This window comes from Vidua chalybeata, chromosome 18, assembly GCF_026979565.1.
Source record: "Vidua chalybeata isolate OUT-0048 chromosome 18, bVidCha1 merged haplotype, whole genome shotgun sequence".
NCBI lineage: Eukaryota > Metazoa > Chordata > Aves > Passeriformes > Viduidae > Vidua > Vidua chalybeata.
In genome coordinates this window covers 5,816,441-5,837,392 of record NC_071547.1, presented here as the reverse complement: position 1 = coordinate 5,837,392, position 20,952 = coordinate 5,816,441, and the positions used below count along the sequence as shown (strand labels likewise).

Genomic DNA, 20,952 nt, shown 5'->3' with positions numbered 1-20,952 from the left:
CAGAGAAGGAGAGTGCAGAATAACCCTGGGTTTTGAGAGCCATTCAAAACACTGTTTCCAGGAGATCTGTGGTGACAGGAGATCAAATGATCCCAGGTAAACTTACAGAGGTTTGATAGGTGGACTTCTTTTCCCTGCAATCATTTTCATCATCTCAAAATGATTAGTATAAAGCTGTGTGTGGGTTGCACCCTCATCTTGAGCATAGATCTGATTGGTACGAAGTGGGCGACTGTTTTTAGTCTAGAAAAAGAAAACAAACCAACTTTCAATTGCAAACTCACCCAACAGGGCATTTTGTCTATGTTTAAACACAAGGCGCGCTTGTAGATTATTTAAAAACACTCTCCAACATATCTATCACAGACTGGTTCCTGCCTCGTGTCACTGATAACTTACTGTCACACAAAACTCTATGGGAAATATATAAAGAAAGAGCAAAATAAGGAGCAGTTCTCACGGTCACACTGGCATCAGCACTTGGGGACATACAAAATGGCAAACTCTAATTTGAGAAAGAATCTTTGCTTTAGTTTAGATTTTGCAAGTTTAATTCATTACCCAAACCAAGAGCCCATTAGTTTATAGTTATGCACAGCGCACACGTAAGATAATAAAACAAAACCATCACTGCACTGCTCTCCCAACAAAGCTAGGTTAACATCCACACACCATGCCAGTCTAACATTTGGCTTCTCCTAAGCAGAAACTGCCAGTCAGGGACAAACCTCCTTAGCAGTCAGAGAATGGGACTACAGCCAGAAGTTCTGGATTCTCCACCCAACTCTGTCACTAAATTGCTGTGTGGTTTGGAAGAAGGTGTTCACAGTCACGGAATTTGTTTTTGTTTCTGTAGCGTCCTATCATCCTCATTTACTAAATGTGTTTCAGGCATCAAATTCACTATGTATTTGTAATCCACTTAGACTCTAGCATGAAGTTCATCATTCTTACAGATCTTAAATACCATCAGGATAAGATACATGGTGGAAAAATGCCAACTACAGTTTAAGTGAAATCACAAACTTCTTGCATGATCTAAAATTTATCTATCAAATCCAAAAGCTGAAGTCTGGTGTCAATCCACTGTGTATCAACAAAGAAAGGAAAAATAAACTTGGAATTTTAATTGATGTTTCAGAACTCAAGTAACACTCAACATGGATCTCATATGAATTATCTGCCCACCTCCATTGCTGCTAAATACCACAGTGTCTAGATTTGATTTTGAAAGAATACCAATGCACACCTTATAAATACTTTTTGTCTTCTTTTTAGGATTAGCTTCGTACATTAGCTGTAAAATAAGAAGGAAAGTTAGATGATCTTTTGTGGAAGATTTTGTTCAGGTGCTTTTTCTTTTCAAAGAAATCACATAAAATAAGTGGAAATCCTGATGAGAATAATTTAAAAAGATCTTTTAAAAGTTATTTATTTACACTGTTGAAACGTTTAACAAAAAAACAAGTGTTTATGGAGTTAAGGAAAAAAAACTCTACAACTTAAGGTAAAAAAAAGACGCATCATTCCAGGTGAACTCACCTTTCCTTCCTCCCTTGGGATTATGACATTCTCGTATCGGTTGCGGCACTGCTTGGGCGAGCGATAGACTCTGCTGCAGGAGTTAACAAAATCACTGACCAGGTCCCAGTTGGGAGTGTGTGCTGGTGACACAACAGCAAGGTTTAAAGGAAGCTCCAGCAGCTGCTTCACTGCCTGCAACAGAGAAAGGTACAAATGCATCAGGAGACATCGCTGCCATCTTCCAAACCTTCCCCTACCTGCGTGTGCCCACACACCGTTACTACAGTGGGACAGCTCAGGGCTACGGCTCTGTGTGCAGATGCAGTCACAGGGAATAAAGAGACATAAGGTGCCTTAATGCTGACTGATGTGCAGGGAAACAGATGGAGATTGGTATGAGAGGGACAGAGAGCTGTTATTCAAGTGCTGCTCTCCCCTCAATGGTTGGAAGAACCTTAGCTGCATTATCCAGTGTCCAGCCAGCAAAACTAATCTGAATAATAGTAAGTGATTTCTAAAACAACAATAGGGCTTAATCATACATTTTGTAGTTTAGCCTTTAATTTCTCCTTAGAGGAGCACAAATGACAGGCAAGCTGTTCCAAGTTATGTCAGCAAATTGCCATTAAGATTTAGAAATAACCTTGAAAAGATAAAATGAAGGAATAAAAACATAATGGCAGCTGAAGCTGCAGGTATCATCTGACCTGCAGAAGTGCCCAGTCTTCGCTGATCAACCACTCTGGATTATCCTGCCCAGCCTCAGTAGCTGGTTTGACAAGAGTTGGCAAAGGCTTTGCAAACTGTGTCTGTTGTTTCAACAAGATGTTCTTCTTTTGCTCTTTGCCCTCCCGACGCATTTTCAACATTCCTGGAGTTGCTCGATCGAAGAGTGAACGAGGTGGGATAACTGTCTCCCCATGACGCTGCTTCTTCTTTCTACCTGCTGCTAAGACAAAACATAAAGCATTATTGGTAGATACTGTCATTCTTTGATTCCTCTGCCTACAGCTGCAAAATGCTCATACATGTACAGAGTATTCCCCACTGCATCTGAAAAGCACAGCCAGGAACTAAACAGAGCCTGTTATAAAGTAAGACCAGCCCTGTCCTAACTGACAAGGCAGAATGTCTGCTTTCTAAAACTGTCCTTTTAAGAACATCTTTATGTCTAAAGAGAAGACACACCATAAGAACTGGGCCTTCCAGTGACTCTACTGCTTCAAGGCCATGGTGGGACAAGAATTTTCATCCCTTCAAACATGTAAATTTGGTCTTTACGGGACCAGACTCCAAAACAGATGCTTGAATTTATTAAACACTGCAACATGGGTGTTTCAATGCATTCTGAATATATAGGAGGCATGAAAACCCCACTGATTTTTTTAAACTTTCAGCAAGAAATCCCAGAACCGTTTTGAGCACGCACTCACCAGAGGGATCTGTTTTGTGTCGTTTACGCTCCTTCCTGACGTACACTGGAGGCAATTTTGACTCTGGAATAGGGGTGGTATCATACATCAGGCACATAACAGAATCTATGTAGATATCATTGTCATCCTGAGGTGGAGTAGGAGGAGTCCAGAGCTGCAGAGAATAAAGTCTGTAATTACTGCAATGTTAACTCACCACTGATCTTTATGTTTCATAAATAAAAAGTCTGTTTAGGCTGCCTGGTGTTACTTTTACTTACTGGCATAATTTCAGTTTGTCCATCTGGACCTTCATAGACATATTCCTACACAACAAAAAGAGAACATAATTCAAATGATCCAACTGAAACCTGAAGGTTAAAGGTGTCCTCAGACTAACTGTTAAGAAATAACTATTTAGATAAAACAAGACTAATCAGCAATTACTTTGTTGTATGCATCCTCCCGAGTGTAGGTTAGAAGTTCCTCTTCATCCTCCCAAAGCATTTTTTGCTCTCTTTCCTTTAACTCCTTCATATGCTGGACTTCCCAGGCTTTCTTTGCAGTTTTCAGTTCCATCTAGATTAAAGTCAGACTCCTTAGAAACTTCATACAGTAACAGACACTGGATTAGAAGTCAAGAATTTGTAATTTAATGGATAAATGCCTTGAACTTTGACATTTTCAGACACAGAAATCTTATAGCAATTTCTTATCAGATACTTTCACAATCATTTAGAAGATATTTATTGGTCTTTGTTGAGGGTTTTTAAACCATCAATATAAAGCAATCAAAGAATTTCAGTTAAACAAGGAAGACAATCAGAACACAGGCTCATTGAAATTAATGAAATTTTTTCCCCTGCTATCAATGGAGTACAGCAAATATTTGCTGAGCTGGGCTGAAAGCAATTCCCATTTATAAAAAAGCAATTAAGAACTGACACCTGCTTAAACCAGAGAATCCCAAAATAATGAGCTCTCTGTAAGACATTATGCTGCTTATAAGGTATAGCAAGAAAAGATCACAGAAGTGCCTACAATATATTCCACATCATTGGAGACACTTCCATTTCATATTGAAAATATAATAAATGCTGTTCTGTGACAGAATAACATGGAAAAGAAAGATTTGTTTTACCTCACTCAACCGCGGCTCATTGTCATCAACTGAACCGTGGAAGAGCTCCAGATAATTCAAAGCGTACTTCTCAATTGGAGTCAGCTGAGGGAAGTATCAAAGGGAAAAACTGTTACTTTGAGATAATAAAAGAAATGCTACATGAAGTATCAAAGCTCTCCTTCAAACTCATCTTAACATTTTAAATCAGTGGGAGATCTCCCTTCCATTTAATGGGAGAAACAACAAAGTTGCTTTAAGGTCAGACTGCAAAGAAATTGAAACATTTGAACTAAACATTACTTTTTAGCAGCTATTCAAGGGAAGTCATGGTACCTGATCCACAACAGCAACTAACTCCTGCAGCTGTGAGGGCTCTTCATTGTATTTTGTCTCGCAGAGCTCTGAGATTAAAGGTTCAATGCTTGACTCAGATCCTATTTCTTGTATGTGATCATTTGACTCCTCATCCTCTCGTTCAATGCTGTTGAGGGCCTTTCAGAGAGATATATTTTAAAAATAATTAAGACTTCAAAAATATGGAAAGAAACTCCATAAGGAGTTCACTGAAATGCAACATAAATTTCTGGAATAAGTCTCTGCTGCAGCAAGAGAAACAGTCCCAGAAATTATAAAACTCAGCTTTGGGCTTTTGGAATTTTTGTCACAAGGCAAATGACAAAAGAGCATGAAACTACAAGAAAAAGAGACTAACAGAATTTACCCAAATAAAATGGGATTGGTTAGCTGTTTAATACTAATGTTGCACAGCTGTATTTTTAATGTGTGTTAATCATTACCTCTATGAATGGTCTTGCAACTTTAGGTGAAATATTTTCTGCTGGAGACGGCTCTTGAGAAAGTACTACAAATTCTTCTGCTTTCACTCTAAATCCAGAATCCTCCATAGGAGAATGAACCTCAAACAATTCCTGAATTGTTTGCTTCATAAATAGGAGGAAAAAAGAGAAATACATTCAATTTTTGGGAGCGTTCTATTTTTTTCTACATCAGGAATGCCAGCCAGGATAGCCTGGCTTCACCAGTACAGTCACTGCCTCATGTATCTTCAGAGCAGCAATTCAGAGCCTATCTCTCTAAATATCCAAACCTATTTCACATTTTTAAAGCTGTTGAGACCTTCACCCTTACAAGTTCTGCAAAATTTTGCAGCACGGTGAAGAAATCACAATATATTAAGTCATGGGTGATGTCTGTGCATCACTATGCAAATAACAGAACAAAACAGATGGACAATATTTGAAAGAATGTGGCCCCAACACTGAGAGTTCAAGCAATCATGAAATCCAATATGCTTCCTTATTAATTCTAGCCTAGACAGATTTCTACTGCTATTAAACACTCCAACACAGATGCTTGAATTTATTAAAAACTGCAACATGGGTGTTTCAATGCATTCTGAATATTAACTTACCTGTGTTAAAAAGGCCATTGAATAGTCATTTCCCTGAGCAGCTACTTCTCTGATCAAGTCCTTTGTGCCATTTTTCAGAAGTTTCTCTTCTACAGAATTACCACTGACAAGCCTAAAAAAAGGATAAAAATGTAGAAATCTGGTAAGTCGTTTCCAAACCAGCTTTCAGAAACAAAAAGACAAACTGTCCTTAGAGAATACTACTAAATGCTTAAAATGTGGGAGTAATGTATGTGGGAGTTTTTTATGGTGCAGGCCCAGAAAAAAAATACACTACCACCTTTACTTTAGAGCTGTCTTTTAATAATTTATGTAATTAAAGAAAAAAAAAACCAAAAAACTGAAATCAACAATGAAAAGGATCTCTTAAAAAACTCCATGTAGACTAACAGACAAAACCCATGCAGGTATGATTCATTTTCTACATTTGGTGTTAACCCCCCCCACTTCTTCACAGGATACCCTGGCATCTTTTTTATTGAAGGGAAGTGTGTTTCAGCACTGTTTCCACTTTATTCCAGATCATCCAGGGCAGCACTATGTGAACTAACCTCACATTAAAACACGTTAAAGAGCAGATACTGACTGTCACCATCACCTGTATATATGGATATCTTTACATCTCCCAATTCTGTCACACCATTCCTGAGCTTTTGCATCCATCACTGGGTTCAGATCATTGTCATAGAAGACAACAGTGTCTGCCTCGACAAGATTGACTCCTGTGGAACGGCTGTGAGAGGAGAGGATGGCACAGAAAATGCGCTTGTCTCTGTTGAAAATTTTCATCAGCTCCTACATAAACAGAATAAAAGAAGGGACTAAATAAAATGCACACCAAAATATAACACCAAATCAAATTCACTATAGCTCAATTAAAAAAAAAGGGATAAAAACACATCAAGTGTTTCAAACTGAATACACAATGAGGCAAATTTCCTTTCTCTGCTGTAGTGTATAAAAGCCTGGTACCAGTGAGCAGCTGGTAGGACACACTCACCTGCCGTTGTTCCTGGTTGGCATATTCATCAATCCTCACAAAGGTGAGGAAATGGAAATTCAGGAACAACTCCAGTATGTCCAGCATCAGAATCATCTGCGACAAAATCAGCACACGGCGCCCTTCAGATTTCAACTTCTGAAGCAAGACAGCAAGAGCTTCTAATTTTCCTATAATTCAAACAGAAAAACCAGTGATGGTTTTATATACAAATTCCATTCATGTGATAGAGGAAATTACTGAAATCTTGTCAGCAAATGTCCTTTACCTGAGTCATACTGCACCAGCCGGAGGTCAGGGAACTGCAGCAAGTGAGGAGTTGTCAGTTGTTGCAACTGATGCAAGTGTGGAGCTGCCTTCTGCCTCAGGCTGTGCTTAAGGAGTTTCAGTCTGTGACTGTATGAAGGGGGAGGATTTGCTACATAGAAACATGGGGGAGCAGCAACTGCAGCTGGCAACACGAAGAGAGCCCTGTGAAAAGCATCAAAATAAGGCAACGCCAATTGAAAAAGCTACACACAAAATGATCATCAATAATCATAGGCACAGGAATGAAAGTCAGTCTTAGCTAAACCAGCTTCTGCCTGCATCTCTGGGTCTTAACTCTTTTTAGTTGGGTCCAAGTGATACCTATTCAAGTAAATCCAAAAGCATAAGAATGTAAGCCTAAGCAAGTCAGCTGAACTTGGGCTTAAAATTAGGAAAGAGGCACTGAAAACACTTTATAAATAAGTGACTTCTTTTTACTTCCATGCTGCACATCATTTACTGCTAAATAAACCAGTCTAAACCAAATAAGGTCATCAACAGAAACAAGGTTTTTAGCCTTTTTGAAAAGTGTTTTAGAAACAACTAGATGTGTAAAGGCTTGTTAGGCATGGTCACACATTACCTGTTAACAAGATCTTTCAGAGATTCCTGTTGCTGAACCAACCCCAGGATCATTTCCCTCAAGGGGTTACTCGGGCCTCCGCAGGCACTTGAGGAAAGGCAGCAGTTGACAAAGCCAGCCCACCTCCAGCTGTTGGCCTCACTGGAAGGCAGCTGGGAGGCCTTTGTGTCCCCAGCCAGGGAGCAAACACTCAGCACATCCCGGCCGTACACCGGCGCCCGCGAGCAGCGGCGCTCGTTGCCGGAGAAGATCCTGTCCAGGCGCTCCTTCAAGAGCCGGTTCTTCTCCTCAAACGTCTCCTTTGCCAAGAAAAGGTGAATGAAAACCACATTTGCAGCTCATCACAGTAAAAATAAATGAGGGATCTGAGGTTCTTTAGAATGAAACTATCAGGATCAGAGTGTAGATCCTAGAGCAGAATTACTACTTAGCCCAATTATTAAAGGTATACATTGCAGATAAAATCTGAAGACTACAGCTGAATTCAGTTCTTATTAGAGTCAATTCCACTTTAGTTTAGTATCTTCTTGCTTTTTAAAGGTACATTTTCATAGCTTTAGATATATTCTTAATGTTTCCCTATACTTTGTAAGTTGCTTGAATACCTTATCAAAAAACTTGTTAAGATTAGAAATCTGTATCAATTTGCCCGATTGCCATTGTGTTCAAAACACAAAAACCCATATGATTTCTTTATTTATGCATTACTAAATAATTAAAATATATTACAGTTAAAAAGAACCTGTCTATCACAGCACAAGAAAGCTGTCAGCTGCCTTTATACACCAGATTATTTTATCTATGGATTACCAAATGCATCAGATCTGTCAACCTGAAACATGGACATAAGTTGGGATATTTACCTACTCTATAATCATCAAAGTCCCTAATTAATTCCAGCTTTGCAAATTACAGCTTTCAACTATTACACAGATTTACTGTTGATTCTGAAAAGTGGTGTTTCCACAAGAAAATAAAAATTGAGTACCTGTGACTGTCCATGCAAAGGTGCTGGTTTTAATGCTGCTCCCATGTCACCAGATGGCAAGTTAGTAACTGTAGCTCTACCTGGAATACAAACTGAGGATAAACCTTGTGTTTATATATTTATTCATCTGATAATTGGTCTCTTTATAATTTTCAATAAGTAGACATTTCATAGCTGTAACACATCATTGCTGCAAATTTTCAGTCTAAGTGTCTATTGAGTATTGCAAATTTGTACTTTGTTATACATCAGATCTCTGACAGATATACACACTAACTGTTCTCACAAAAATCCAAGATAGATCAAGGGAATTTTACTTTGCTTTGTACAAAGCAAAGTGCTGTGCTCCATTTGTACTTTATTTAAAATATCATATATAGTGCAATACACATTGACATTCAGAAAATGTAGATATGAGCACAATAGAAAATAGAAAATGCTCTAATTCAGGAAAAGATTGTTTTAACTTATCTTGAGCAAATCATCTAAGATTTTCAGAAAACACATCAATTGAGTGTGTCTATAATTCCATATGATGGAATCTCAGTAGCATTCTTGTGATTTCAACTGTTAGCAGATGTTTACCCAGACAGTAACTACACTGTAAGAGCATCACGCCATTTTGAAGGAAGGGCTTTTTATGTCCCATGAAAATTATACCAGATGGCCATTTTCGGGGAATGAACTCCTAGTGCTATATTTATCTTCATTTAATAATCTGCTGTTTTGCTGTAAATGTATTAATTTCTCCATTATTTTTGATCAACATCTTGATTTTGTTTTTAAACAAGGAACTGATCACATTTACAGCAAGGCACCAAATATCTAAGCAACATTTGCAGAGGGAAATGGAAAACTGTAGCTTGATCAGCTAGAGAAGTGAAAGAAATTAGATAAAAGCAAAATCAATGTGGAAAAATTGAGGGAATAACTGGACATTCTCTGCCAGTATAAAAAATTATCACCCTTGATTTTTCCTTGCAAAAATTAACAAAGTATTTCAATTTTACTTCTTCCTGAAAAAATTTGACCAAAGGTGAAACCGGTAAAAAAAAAAAATCTATAATTAAGTTACACGCTGTCCAAAGTTTGTACTAAAAATTTTCTTAGAACTCCAGCACACACCAAATACAAACTGCAAAGATTTGCTTCATAGTTTACCCACTTCTGAGCTCAACTTACAGAATTATGACCTGCACCAATTTGGAGTTCTATACGAATGTGATTTTAGCAAATGAATATTTAGACAGGGACACTTCTTCAGGCTGGAAAACCCACCTTGCTGTGTGACTGCAGTGGAAGTTGGGCCACCTGCCTGGTGCTGGTTTCCTAAAGCGTTCAGGGCGTTCTGCACAGTTCCTGCTTGGGAAACCGTCTGCATGACCACGGGGCCCTGAGGCCTCAGGTACTGCTGCCCCGGGGCTGACACAATCTGAAGGACACTTCCTGCAGTGGAGGATTTTAACACACGTTAGAGTGGAAAGGAATTCAGGTTCTGGAGCAAAATCTATTAGTGTTGCAAGCTGATCATTACTGTTTCAAACTATGTTGAATTTTACCAGACATGTTCATTACACCAATCTGCCAAAAAGGAGGGAAACACCCAAGTATTCATAGCTGAAGAGGAGTTTTATGTCATAGGGGTATCATTCTAATCTAGGTATTTATACAGAATTTGGACAAAATGCAATCAAACAGAGAGTCTTCATTTAACATTCCCTCTATTTAATTTGCCGCAGAGAATCAAGATATGTTGGTTTTCCTGAATTTGGCAATTCCAGCAGCCAGGGAGACTTGAGAACAAAATATAGTGTAGGTAGAGCATTCAGACAAGGGCAATAATTGGGCCAAAATTCAGAAGCATGCCAATCTTGAAGTATTATTTACACAATTTCAGAATAAACCAAAAATGTTCTCAGCTTTTCTGTTTCTGCTCAGCAGGGAGTTTTTATCAAATAATGCCTCACCTTACTTTAGCTGCACTGCATGGGTGTGAAAACAAATCAAATAATAACATTTTTGAAATACAGTACAGAAAAATAAAGTAACCATGTCTTTCATTTGATAGGCATTTATTTTTCAAACCAGAGCTACCTAGACTCACAGAAAATAGGAAGAGCAGGACAGTATAAGCATTGGGGATGGAAAAATCTCCAGCAACAAGGAACATGGTGCCCATATCAAAACATGAGCATTCTAAATAATGGAAAATTTCCTTTGTTGAAATAAGTACCTTGTAGCTGCAGGGGCTGCCCTGCAGTGAGCTGGCGGAGTTGACTGTGTGACAAGGTGAACTTGTTCCCCTGGAACTGCAGAGTCACTGGGGTCTCTGGCTGAGCAATCCTGCCTTGTGCTCCTGCTATAGAAGCCAGCTGGGCTATTTTTACTACCTCACCACCTGTTAAGGAGGGAAAGAGGCATTAAAAAAATCAAAGGTGGGAGGCAAGTTGTTCAATATCCACAATTCTACATTTTGGTTAGTAAACTGGTGCTGAAGCGCCTTCCATGCATAATTATACTTAGTGCATCAAAAGTGTCATATAAAAGTTAAGCAGGTATTGCTTTCTATATTTGTTGGACAAACTGGAAAGAAGCTGATTGTTTAAAGGGTAAGAACATCAACATTTTAGAAATTACCACTTTCATTAGCAAAAAAGTTAAGAGCTACCTGAAAACTCATGTGACACTTTGTAACAGAACAAGTATAGACATTAAAGTGATTTTCACTGCCTTTTCAAGAGCATGAAGGAAGGTTTAAGGAAGAAATTAAAATATTCCTATGTGTGGCACATTAAGTATGCATTCGAAATTTACTGATGAAACGTGATTTATTTTAAGCAATCTGCATTTAGACAAACCAAAAAGCTTTGAAGTGGCAAGGACCAAGCTTTTTGTGATTTAAATGCAGAAAGGTTAGAGGCATTTCAGCATTAAGTTTTATGATATTGAGAAAATACTGGTGTGAAAATTCAGCTTTTGTAAAGGCAGTGCTTACCCCAGAGATAAAATTAATACATCAGTGCTCAGTACTCTCTACACATGCTAATAGGCAGTGCACATACAACCTTAAAGCAAAGCCTCATCACTTTTCTCTGCCTAACAGTGGCGACGCTCCTCTCCGCCGGAGAGGCCTTTAGCAGATGGATTAGTGTTTAACATGAAAGGAATAATTAGGAGAGAGCTAAAACATTTGGTCTGAAGGAAGTCTTGCCAGCAGAAGAAACATGCAGAAACAGGAGATTAAGTTGACACCACTAATGTATGTCCACAGCAATTCTATTGTTTCTTATCCAATTTTCGATTTTCCTTGGTCATAAGCAACGTACTGAGCAAGGCTAATCAGAAGAGTGAAAAAAAAACAACGATTCTGTACACATCTTAGGGTGCCTAGTAACTTAACCTCATTCGAGTACAAAGGTGGGAGAAACCTTGAAAGGGGAGGCCACTTACTAGGCAACCGTGCCTGGGCCTGAGAGGTCAGTACGAGCCTCTGAGGCAGCACACTCTGTTGGATGGTGTGCGGGGGGGGCTGTGGCTGTGGCTGTGGCTGGGGCTGGCCCGGCTGCGGGGCCGGCGCAGAGGTCTGGCCCCGCGGTTTCACAGGGTTGGCTGCGCTAGTTGCTGTGGTGAAGGTCGCTGCGGGCTGGTGTCTTGGAGCACTGGTGGAAGCCTGAGTTGTCTGAAACTGTGCTGCTGCAGCTGCAATCAATAAGGGTTGTTTGTGCAAGCTGTTAGAGGTTTTAACTCCGCTCTTTTAAACAACCTGCATTAAAAAGAAACCTTCCAACAGGATAATCAAAGAACGGCTTTGTCCTTACACACCGGGATTTCTAGCCATACCTCTTACTCCATCCTATTGTTAAAACATTATCTATTTGGAAAACATTGTTTAAAGGCTAAATAAATACAGAGAAGCACTGTACATTCCCATTTTTGACAGAACATTACACGTCCTCGGGGTTTAAGTATCAACTGTGGCATATTTACTCCATATGCTAACAGGTTACACAAAGCTTAGTTTTGCATTATACTGGCAGATCATACTGGAGAAACTAGTGGGGAATTTTACTGGCAATTAGTCTGTTGGTATTTTTAAGCCATTAGTATTCTAGACCAATAAGCTAGAGGGAAAAGGAGTTCTATTAAACAGACTAACTTGTACCTGTCTACGCTGAGGTGCAGGTGACCAGGGTGGCACTGAGTCCCTTACCTTGATTTGAGGACACCGTAGCTATGGGGGATCTGCCTCGAACTTGTCCCTGCTGAGTCACCGTTGCCGTGGTCACCGTGCGCTGGACTTGAGTGCTTGGGAAAACTACAGTCCTGCCCTCGGGCTTCTGACCATACTGAACGGGCTGGAACAACCTGGCGAGAGCAGGAAAAGTCAAAGTCTATAGAAAGATCATAATTTGGCCTTTAGAATTTATCTCTGTCACCCCAGGAACATTTAAACTGATCATGTCAGATGCTGATCTTCCTGCAGATGGCTGAAGCTGGCAAGACTCATCAGCTCACAAGCTTCCTGAGTGAACATTGTAGAAAGTGATTTTTCTGAATCCAAGAAAAAAAACTTTCATTGCCATACACCCAGTTTAATGCAGGACACTTCAGAATTGCAGCAAACATCTTAAAGAGGCTATCCAAATCAGGGAAAAGATGATGTATCTGAAGATATCTGAAAAAAAGGGCTCCCATATAATTTCCAGAGAGACATCAACATGCTGCAGGCCATCAGGCAACTCTCTTGCATTAGAAAAAAAGTTCTATATTACTTTGAGAACAATACTTTACTAGAAGAAAAATACTTTTAAAAAATGTACTGCTATAAAACTTCATATATCTCTGCCATAACAGTGAGAGCACAGCTGACACTGCAGGCCCAACTTAGCCTTGAATTATCCTCATGCTATTTCTGCAAAACAACACTCAATTGTCATAAACATGGTCCAAGAACAAAGTTCATCTGCTGCTGAAGTAAGGACTATGGGAAATCCATCAACAAAGTTAAAATGGAATTGCATGCCTCGAAGAAGAGAATTCTTATTTTCAGAGGTAAACACGAAAGCAAGAGAAAAATTAAATGCAAAGGTAAGTCTGAGGTTTTGTGTGAATCCCATTAGCAGAGATGCAGAGAGAACTCAGTGAAGATTGCAGCAGAGCCACCTTTTGCTGCTGTAATTCTAGCTTAGAAGGAGTGTAGGTGTACACACCTGCTTGGTTTGAGCTTCACTGGGTTGGGTCTCGCCGGTGGTGGAGGGGAGCTGTAGATTTCTTCAATCAATTTTCTAGTAACCTTTTGTTTTGGCAACATTTGTGCTTCATAATGAGTCATTTTGTCTTCCATTCCAATGAGATCGAAAAGAGACAAGTCCGATTCCTAGGGATTCCAGAAAATTGTTTGTTTTATGTGATGACCCAAACAGCTAAGTCCTCTTTACATTCAATGCTGAATTAAATTTCTATGTATTTACTTTTTAACTTGAAATAAATGCTGAATTAAATTTATATATATATGCTTTTTAACTTGAAATAAATGGTGTGAGGTTAAGAAGTAAGCTATTAACTATTAGCCAAAACTGTCTAGAAACTTTGGAAATAAATCTTAAACTGACAGTCCCATTTTAAGCATTAGAAGAAAAAGAACTGAAATCATTAGCCAGTTATGGAAATTAAAGCAAAACACATTTAACAATTCTTCATATATCATAGTTTCCAAAGAATTAAATAGAACTCTTTGAAGGTTAACTATCAAGTTTAAATGCCAAACTATAACTTAGGAGTAGAAAAATATGAAGTATGGAAATAAAATTAAACAAAAAATGTCAACTGCTCCATTACTCATACTTCTTTTATATTTTTTATCATGTCAAGGAGTGGGATCACTTGTTTAACAATAACAGAAATAGTGGTACTTCAAATGGATTGACAGTAGGGTACTAATTTAGTCATTGCAACAGAATGTTTACTGTGATGTGAAAAAGAATAAGTCTCGCTTTCCTTCAGCTAGTAAAAGCAACAAGAAAATTGCAGAATGCCATAAATAAACACAGTGCTACCCAGAGTGACTTCAGTGTTGGAAAATTCCTGCAAACATGAGAATGATAAAAGCAAAGGTATTTTCTCTTTGACCAAGTAGTTCCATGAAAAATTACTGTTTAGAAACCACTTAAAAAGTTGAAACCACTATGACAAAAAAAGACATGCAGCAAGAACACACGTGGTAGCCACAGTTATGGAAGAGAGAATTCCTTCTATTTATAAACTTCAGGTCGATTTATCACATATAACAAAACAATAGGAAGTACTGAAATTCTGCCAGGGCACGAAAAGAGGAAAAAAACCTTAAGATTTCTACTGACCTTCCAAATATCCCTTTCCAGGGCTCGCAGCACCAGAGAGGCTGTTCTGTATTCCAGTGTTTCTGATACAAAAGAGGAGCTTGAAAGGCGGGGGTTTATCAGATCAGGGTGGTTACAGATCCGCTGCAGCTGCATCAGGACATGCAGGACACTGATGAAGTGTCCACTTTTGAGGGCTTCCTGGGTTCTACCGAATAAATTATACAGAAAGACATTGATTCATGTGCAGATTTCATGAAGGTGTCCCTAAATCAGCAAGGTGAGAATGAGCAATGCAGTATGTTATGCAAAAGTCTTAGAACAAGTTTAGATTTCACCAAGGTCTTCTGTAGTATTCTAAGCAGCACTGTACCAAAAGTAAATGTGGAAAAGTGAAACTTTAAAACCCAGTGCTGCCTTACAATCAAAGACAACCTATCTAGCTCCCCATCTTCTCCCTGCTTTGTTTCTGTTTCACCCCTGCACCTATCAATTACCACTGGTAGGGGGGTGGTGAGGAAAAAATCTGGGCTTTAAAAAAATTAAGAACCACCCATTAGAGACAAATGTTAAAACAAAGCAGCAGAAGACCTGACCATCATAACTGGATTCTTAGGCTCCAGAGGTAAATGCACGTTTATCACATCAGCATCAAATATCATAAAATTACATCACCTGCTGTAATTCTATTCTATAATGCAATCACATTTTATTCACAGGTCATAATGCAAAATTTCAGAGAAACACTAAAACACTTCACCCCACAACAATCATTTTTTTCTTTGCTTAAGCACTAAAAGTGACAGCATTTTATATTCACTAATATTCACTAAATTTTATATTCACTTATATTTCAAGCCCTTACCCTGGTTGCAATATGACATCCTCATACATGGCTTTTTGTCGACTAGACAGACGGCACTTGAGCACGTGTTCATACTTCTTTGTGAGCTGCTTTTCAACATCCCTCTTTGATCTCCGCAAAATAAACGGCTGAATCATCTGAAACGTTTCAGAATTGAGAGGAAAAAAAATTCTCACTTCAAAGAGTTTACAACAGGAAGCTAAACTTACTCACACTGAACAGATTTGATGTGATAAACTGCATATGCTATATATCATTCTGCTATGCACACATTCGTACAGACATTAATTTGCTCTTTAATTTCTGCATGTCATGCTCCAAAATCTGAGCCTTGTATTTTTTTTAAAAGAAATCTCCACACTGTTCTGGTAGCAGAACCCTCTGCTTTCAGCAGGATTTTCTGTCTAAACTGAACAAAGTGTTAAGAAAAGACACAAATTCTTATCTGAACCACGTATTTTTATTCCCTCTTTCCTTAACAGCATTACTCCTGTAGTAGGACGCATGAGAAAAAATTCCAACATACTCTGTGCAACCTGATGACCAGTTTATGGCAATAATCCTGGTTCTCCTCATTAGGTGCTTTTACTGGAAAATCCAGGTAAGGTCTGGAAATTCCCGGAATCAAAAAATGTACCATGGTCCACAGCTCCATCAATGTGTTATGCAAAGGAGTGTCTATCAGAAGCAAACGATGCTGGCTGTGAATAAAAGAAGATTTTTAACTGACTGATTACTATGCCTTTATGTTTGTCAGATACACAGAAGAATTATGTACATATAGTAAAATTAAACCTAGGATAAAGTATCTTCAATCTTGAATATACCACCAAACAGCTTCTTCATTGCAGAGTATCAGAACATAACAAGGGAATCTGTTTGGGAGCATGGAATATCAGCAAAGAAGAATTACAGTGATATGATAGTGGAAACAGAAAGATCTCAAGCATTTTTCTGAATCCTGATTGTTTCAAATAAACGCACTTTTCTATAGGTGCACATTGCTCAGGAATTTGGGCAGACCAAGTCAAGAGGGTTTTTTAAAATTAAGTTTCCTGTTAAGAAGAGAACTGTGTGACATAAAAAGAGAAAAACTCACTGCCAGCAGGAAATCAATTCTCTGCTCTGTACCTGCGGAGACTGAAAAGTGCCTCCCAGTGTTTCTCAGTCATATTCTTTATTTGCTGCATCTCATCTACTATTAAGTATTTCCATCGCATTTTCATGAATGCTGTGTGGCCTTTGAACAGCTGCTTGTAGGAAGTGATGCATACATTGAAGCTGTTGGGTTCTGTCCATTCCTATGGAAAAAGAAAGGATGAGACAGAAAAGGCAGAACTCTCAATTATCTTACAACCAGCTACTTTTTAATTTAAAAAAGACAAATAAGACAGATATATACAGGCTAAATGTCTCAGGCAACAGTGTAAGAGTTGCAAAATACAGCACCTGTCTTTTTGCCCTAAGTTCTCTTTGGCTCCCAAAGTAGAGAAGTATTTTCAACCCCGGGCACCAGCGTTTCAATTCCAGCTCCCACTTCAATATGTTACAGCTCCGGACAACAACAAGGTGAGGGCCCCAGTTCCCTACAGAAGGGGAAACACAGCAGTTAACACTGGAAGGAGACTCCTAACAAGGCATGTGGCTTATATTCTCCATTGATTTTTTAAGTGTATTGCACTAAATTAGTCATTAAAAGTGAGATCCAATAACAACAAACAGAGGCATTTTAATTACTAATCCACTGCTAGTCATTAAACAATTTGTAAGGCTTTTCTGTACTTTTCTGTAAGAATTTAGAAGTATTCAGAAGAATCTCTAGATGATAATAGCTTGATCAGACACTATACTTGACTAGACAGCACCCTTATGTCACAAAATATCAGAAAGTTATTCTGACACAATCTTACTCCTATCATTAACTGAAGTTTGATATAGCTCAGTAGGGAAAAAAAGTGACCCTAGGTTACAATTCACAAAGATAATGCTGGCCCAGTACCTGTCTAAAACTGTTAGCCAAATGAACTTACCTTCATTACAAGCCAAATGGGCAAAAAAGGCAATAATTTGCACTGTTTTTCCAAGCCCTGCCTCATCTGCCAGGATGCCATTGAGGTTCTTCCTGTACAGCTTTGCCAGCCAATCCAGCCCAATCTTCTGATATTCTCTGAGAGACCCATACAACAGTGATGGAGTGTTGTATTTTACCTGTAATGTGAATAATTTTATATTCTTTCCTGAGTTAAATTCACAGAGCATGGCATAAAGCATAAACATTCTACAGGTAACATAAAAAAAAAAAAAAAAACAATTTCTTGCTAAAAGCTACAAAATAATGAAGAAAAAATCATTCTTCATGTAAACATCAGCACACAGAGTAGCAGAAAACAGGCATTCTTACTGCTGTTGTTATCCTGGAGCTGCCTTTAGGTAACAACATCTCTGCTGCAGCAGCCACTTCTGCTATGTCTCGCATGTTCTTCTTGGGAGGACTCGACCTGTCCATGCCCTTGTACTGGTCAATGCTGAGAAGGGAGTCTATGAGGACAACTTCTTTCTGGGGACTTTCCCTATCAGACATGTGGTCTTCCATTTCTAGGAGAGAAAGAAAAATTGCAGTGGTATTTAAACTAAATTTCAGTAGCAGTAACACAAAGGAACTGAGATAACCAGGATTCAGACATGGATCTAAATGAGGCAGCTAACTTTTAAAAGCATTTCTATGATTTTCAGCCTAGTTCAGGTAAAATGCAAATAGCCTAAGCTCAGGTTCATGTACATGTTCTGGACATGCACACTAGCTAGGCTAACATGACCATTAGCTTTCCACAACTTCTAGGGAGGTCCTCTCACTCTATTTAAAATCTATCTTCAAGTATGTAGTTCTATCATCATGAACATCATAGAACAGAGGTGTAATTACAGCTACCTATAAAGTGTGCTGTTTAATTCAGTGTAGAGAAGCTTTTCTATGGCTCAGTACTGTTCTTGAAAATCTCACACATCTTCACTTTAGGACAGGCAAACACTGCCCTCTTTTCACAAACTGAGAAATTTTAAATGTGATTCACTCAAGATGTGTTTTCCCCTAGAACAAAATGTCTTTTCAGAGAGTCCTGAAGAGCCAAGCAACTTATTTCACCATGTAAATCAGTACAAGTCCTTCTAAACATCGAGTAATTTACCTTCCTCACTGCTCTCCTCTTCACTGTCAGGCTTTGGCTGGGGCCAGTGAAAATTTTCTGCAAAGGCACCTTCATACATCTTTACCAAATCTTCCAGAGGCAATTCAGCTGAAGGTTATTAAAGGATGGAAGTTAAAAATACCAAAACTTGGAACAATAGATACTATTAATTATAATCTCATTGCATTCTTCACAATTGCATAAAGCCAGTTTACTAATCAGAAGTTAACTTCAGAAGTAATTATTAAGGGAATGATGGCAGTATTTATTTAATAACCTTGATTACAGAGAACACTTGGCACTACACCAAGAAGTTTGCTCCCATACCCTGCTTTTTACTGTATTACAAGCACACCCTACAACCCTCAGTAAATCCCCAGTTGGGAAGGTAGGGGAATCAAATGCAGCTGAGTGGTAGGAAGACAATGCAAGACTTCAAAAGTTTTAAAACTGAGTTTCAAAACTGAGCTGTAACTCCAGGATCCCTTGTCTGAGCTGTTAAAGTAGGAATGTACATGCTGGCAGTGGCCAATCAATCAGCAAACATTCTCATTAGGAACTTGGCTGACTGGCCAAGGCTTATAATCCCTCCAACTGGCCAGTTCAGTGCAGCCACTAAGCTGCCAAACAGATCTGGAAACCGCGTGTTCATCGCCAGGCACGCTCAGCCTAATGGGCAGCGTTGCCTCTAAAAATCTGCTTTTACCAGGGTAAGTGACACATCTCTGTGGGGTACTTTGCACACATCAAGCTCAGCATAGCAATTACATTGCTAATGAGAGCTGCTAGCCAGAGCTCTGTCTCTAAAAGCACCTTATCTTCAAATATTTATACCCCCCCTTCAAGATCAGCACTTAAGTGTCCTTTTGGACCTACCAAGTCAGTCACAAAACCCTTCTGGGATACTCAAGACAGTTGATAAAATGTCCATGTTCAACCTGATGCAACCCTGGTATTAAGTGTTTATCATGCACTCCTAGAACTTGGGTTGAGAGTCTTGGTGTAAGGTTTTAATGCAGTGCTTCACTAGAGAACCACTTTTTCTCAAGCCACCTTGTGTGATAACTTTAGGACTGCTTTATAAAGTGCAGATGTCCATCATCATCCCATGAACTGCTGCAGCTTTCCAAACAGAAAAAACTAAACACAGACTACACAGGACTGAATATCTCTCCCACCTCTAATCCTCTTTACAAACTTAACAAGTGTTGTGTGCTTCCAGCTGTTGTTTCAGAGCCCAGCCTAGAGAAGAACCAAGCCACATGCCTACCTTCTTTGGCTAGATTAGACAATTCAGTTTGATGGTTTATGTTTCCTTCTTTAGCTTCTTGTTCTTCAATTGTTTCTTCTTCATCTTCAACTGCAAGAAAACAAATGCAAATCTTGGGTTAAAATTATGCAATAATTCAGGAGGCCTGTAATTCTATACCCCTGAAGTGAATGAGCACAGAATATTATGTCTGTAGGATTTAAAGAATCTGTAGGATTTAAAGAGTCTGTAGGATTTAAAAATAATTAAATATGCATGGAAAACAAGATAATCTGAGAGCAACTATATGCAGTATTTAAAAGATAAATGAACAGGAGAGGAGCACTCCTGCCTCAGGACAGAAGGCAGTTAAGTGTTGATTGACAATGTTCACCACAGGTTGTTCTGTAGCTTTGAACAGGGGAGTTCCTTTGTCAGGAACATCACAGAGTGTTCACCAATAAGAAAGGACCCAAAGCAGATGGGTATTTCAGTCTAAAATACTCAAAAGAACTTCAAGACCATTAGTAAAGCCTGACAAATGAAGTCATGAGGAGAGAAAGAACTAAAATCCATCAATAATGATAGCAGTATCATTTCAATGAAAATGTTATTTTCAGATTTTCACTGGAGCTCTTTAAGGGATAATTTACTATTTAACTGACTATCTAATGTCTCTAAGAAATAGATGAAGGTTGGTATTTGGTTCATGAAAAGCACTACACCCACACAGTAACAGACTGAAAACCTGTGGGTTTAATATTCAACTTATATACTATGCTATGGATGCAAAATTTTGGGAAATGACTTACCTTCCTCATCAGTCAAAGATGTGCTTGCCTTTCTTTTCCTTCCAGATGATGAACCCCCCTAGCATTAAATAATTGTAATATTTAAAATCAGAGAAAACAAAAGATAAGCAGGGGGGTTTGTTTGTTTTTCGA

The 20,952-nt window shown here is 38.7% G+C and overlaps 1 protein-coding gene across 12 annotated transcripts in view; it reads right to left on the bottom strand.

Moving 5' to 3' along the window:
- EP400 (E1A binding protein p400) overlaps window positions 1–20,952 on the bottom strand; it is a 47,213-nt gene that overhangs the window by 11,435 nt on the left and 14,826 nt on the right. For 4 of the 12 annotated variants that reach the window (XM_053959093.1, XM_053959094.1, XM_053959097.1 and 1 more), the window contains 31 exons: window positions 20,821–20,878; window positions 20,030–20,119; window positions 18,760–18,867; window positions 17,976–18,169; window positions 17,605–17,782; window positions 17,024–17,160; window positions 16,706–16,875; window positions 16,101–16,275; window positions 15,575–15,711; window positions 14,731–14,917; window positions 13,582–13,748; window positions 12,582–12,736; window positions 11,822–12,070; window positions 10,605–10,769; window positions 9,650–9,817; window positions 8,372–8,463; window positions 7,384–7,682; window positions 6,760–6,962; window positions 6,492–6,661; window positions 6,090–6,286; window positions 5,492–5,603; window positions 4,857–5,000; window positions 4,393–4,551; window positions 4,078–4,161; window positions 3,384–3,515; window positions 3,218–3,262; window positions 2,958–3,111; window positions 2,232–2,470; window positions 1,543–1,716; window positions 1,250–1,297; window positions 107–243 (listed from right to left, as the gene is read on the bottom strand). In XM_053959093.1, coding sequence (XP_053815068.1) covers window positions 107–243; window positions 1,250–1,297; window positions 1,543–1,716; window positions 2,232–2,470; window positions 2,958–3,111; window positions 3,218–3,262; window positions 3,384–3,515; window positions 4,078–4,161; window positions 4,393–4,551; window positions 4,857–5,000; window positions 5,492–5,603; window positions 6,090–6,286; window positions 6,492–6,661; window positions 6,760–6,962; window positions 7,384–7,682; window positions 8,372–8,463; window positions 9,650–9,817; window positions 10,605–10,769; window positions 11,822–12,070; window positions 12,582–12,736; window positions 13,582–13,748; window positions 14,731–14,917; window positions 15,575–15,711; window positions 16,101–16,275; window positions 16,706–16,875; window positions 17,024–17,160; window positions 17,605–17,782; window positions 17,976–18,169; window positions 18,760–18,867; window positions 20,030–20,119; window positions 20,821–20,878 — 4,727 coding nt within the window. The remainder of the gene's footprint in view (window positions 1–106; window positions 244–1,249; window positions 1,298–1,542; window positions 1,717–2,231; window positions 2,471–2,957; window positions 3,112–3,217; window positions 3,263–3,383; window positions 3,516–4,077; window positions 4,162–4,392; window positions 4,552–4,856; window positions 5,001–5,491; window positions 5,604–6,089; window positions 6,287–6,491; window positions 6,662–6,759; window positions 6,963–7,383; window positions 7,683–8,371; window positions 8,464–9,649; window positions 9,818–10,604; window positions 10,770–11,821; window positions 12,071–12,581; window positions 12,737–13,581; window positions 13,749–14,730; window positions 14,918–15,574; window positions 15,712–16,100; window positions 16,276–16,705; window positions 16,876–17,023; window positions 17,161–17,604; window positions 17,783–17,975; window positions 18,170–18,759; window positions 18,868–20,029; window positions 20,120–20,820; window positions 20,879–20,952) is intronic. The other 8 variants (XM_053959098.1, XM_053959104.1, XM_053959099.1 and 5 more) reach the window with 5 other exon arrangements.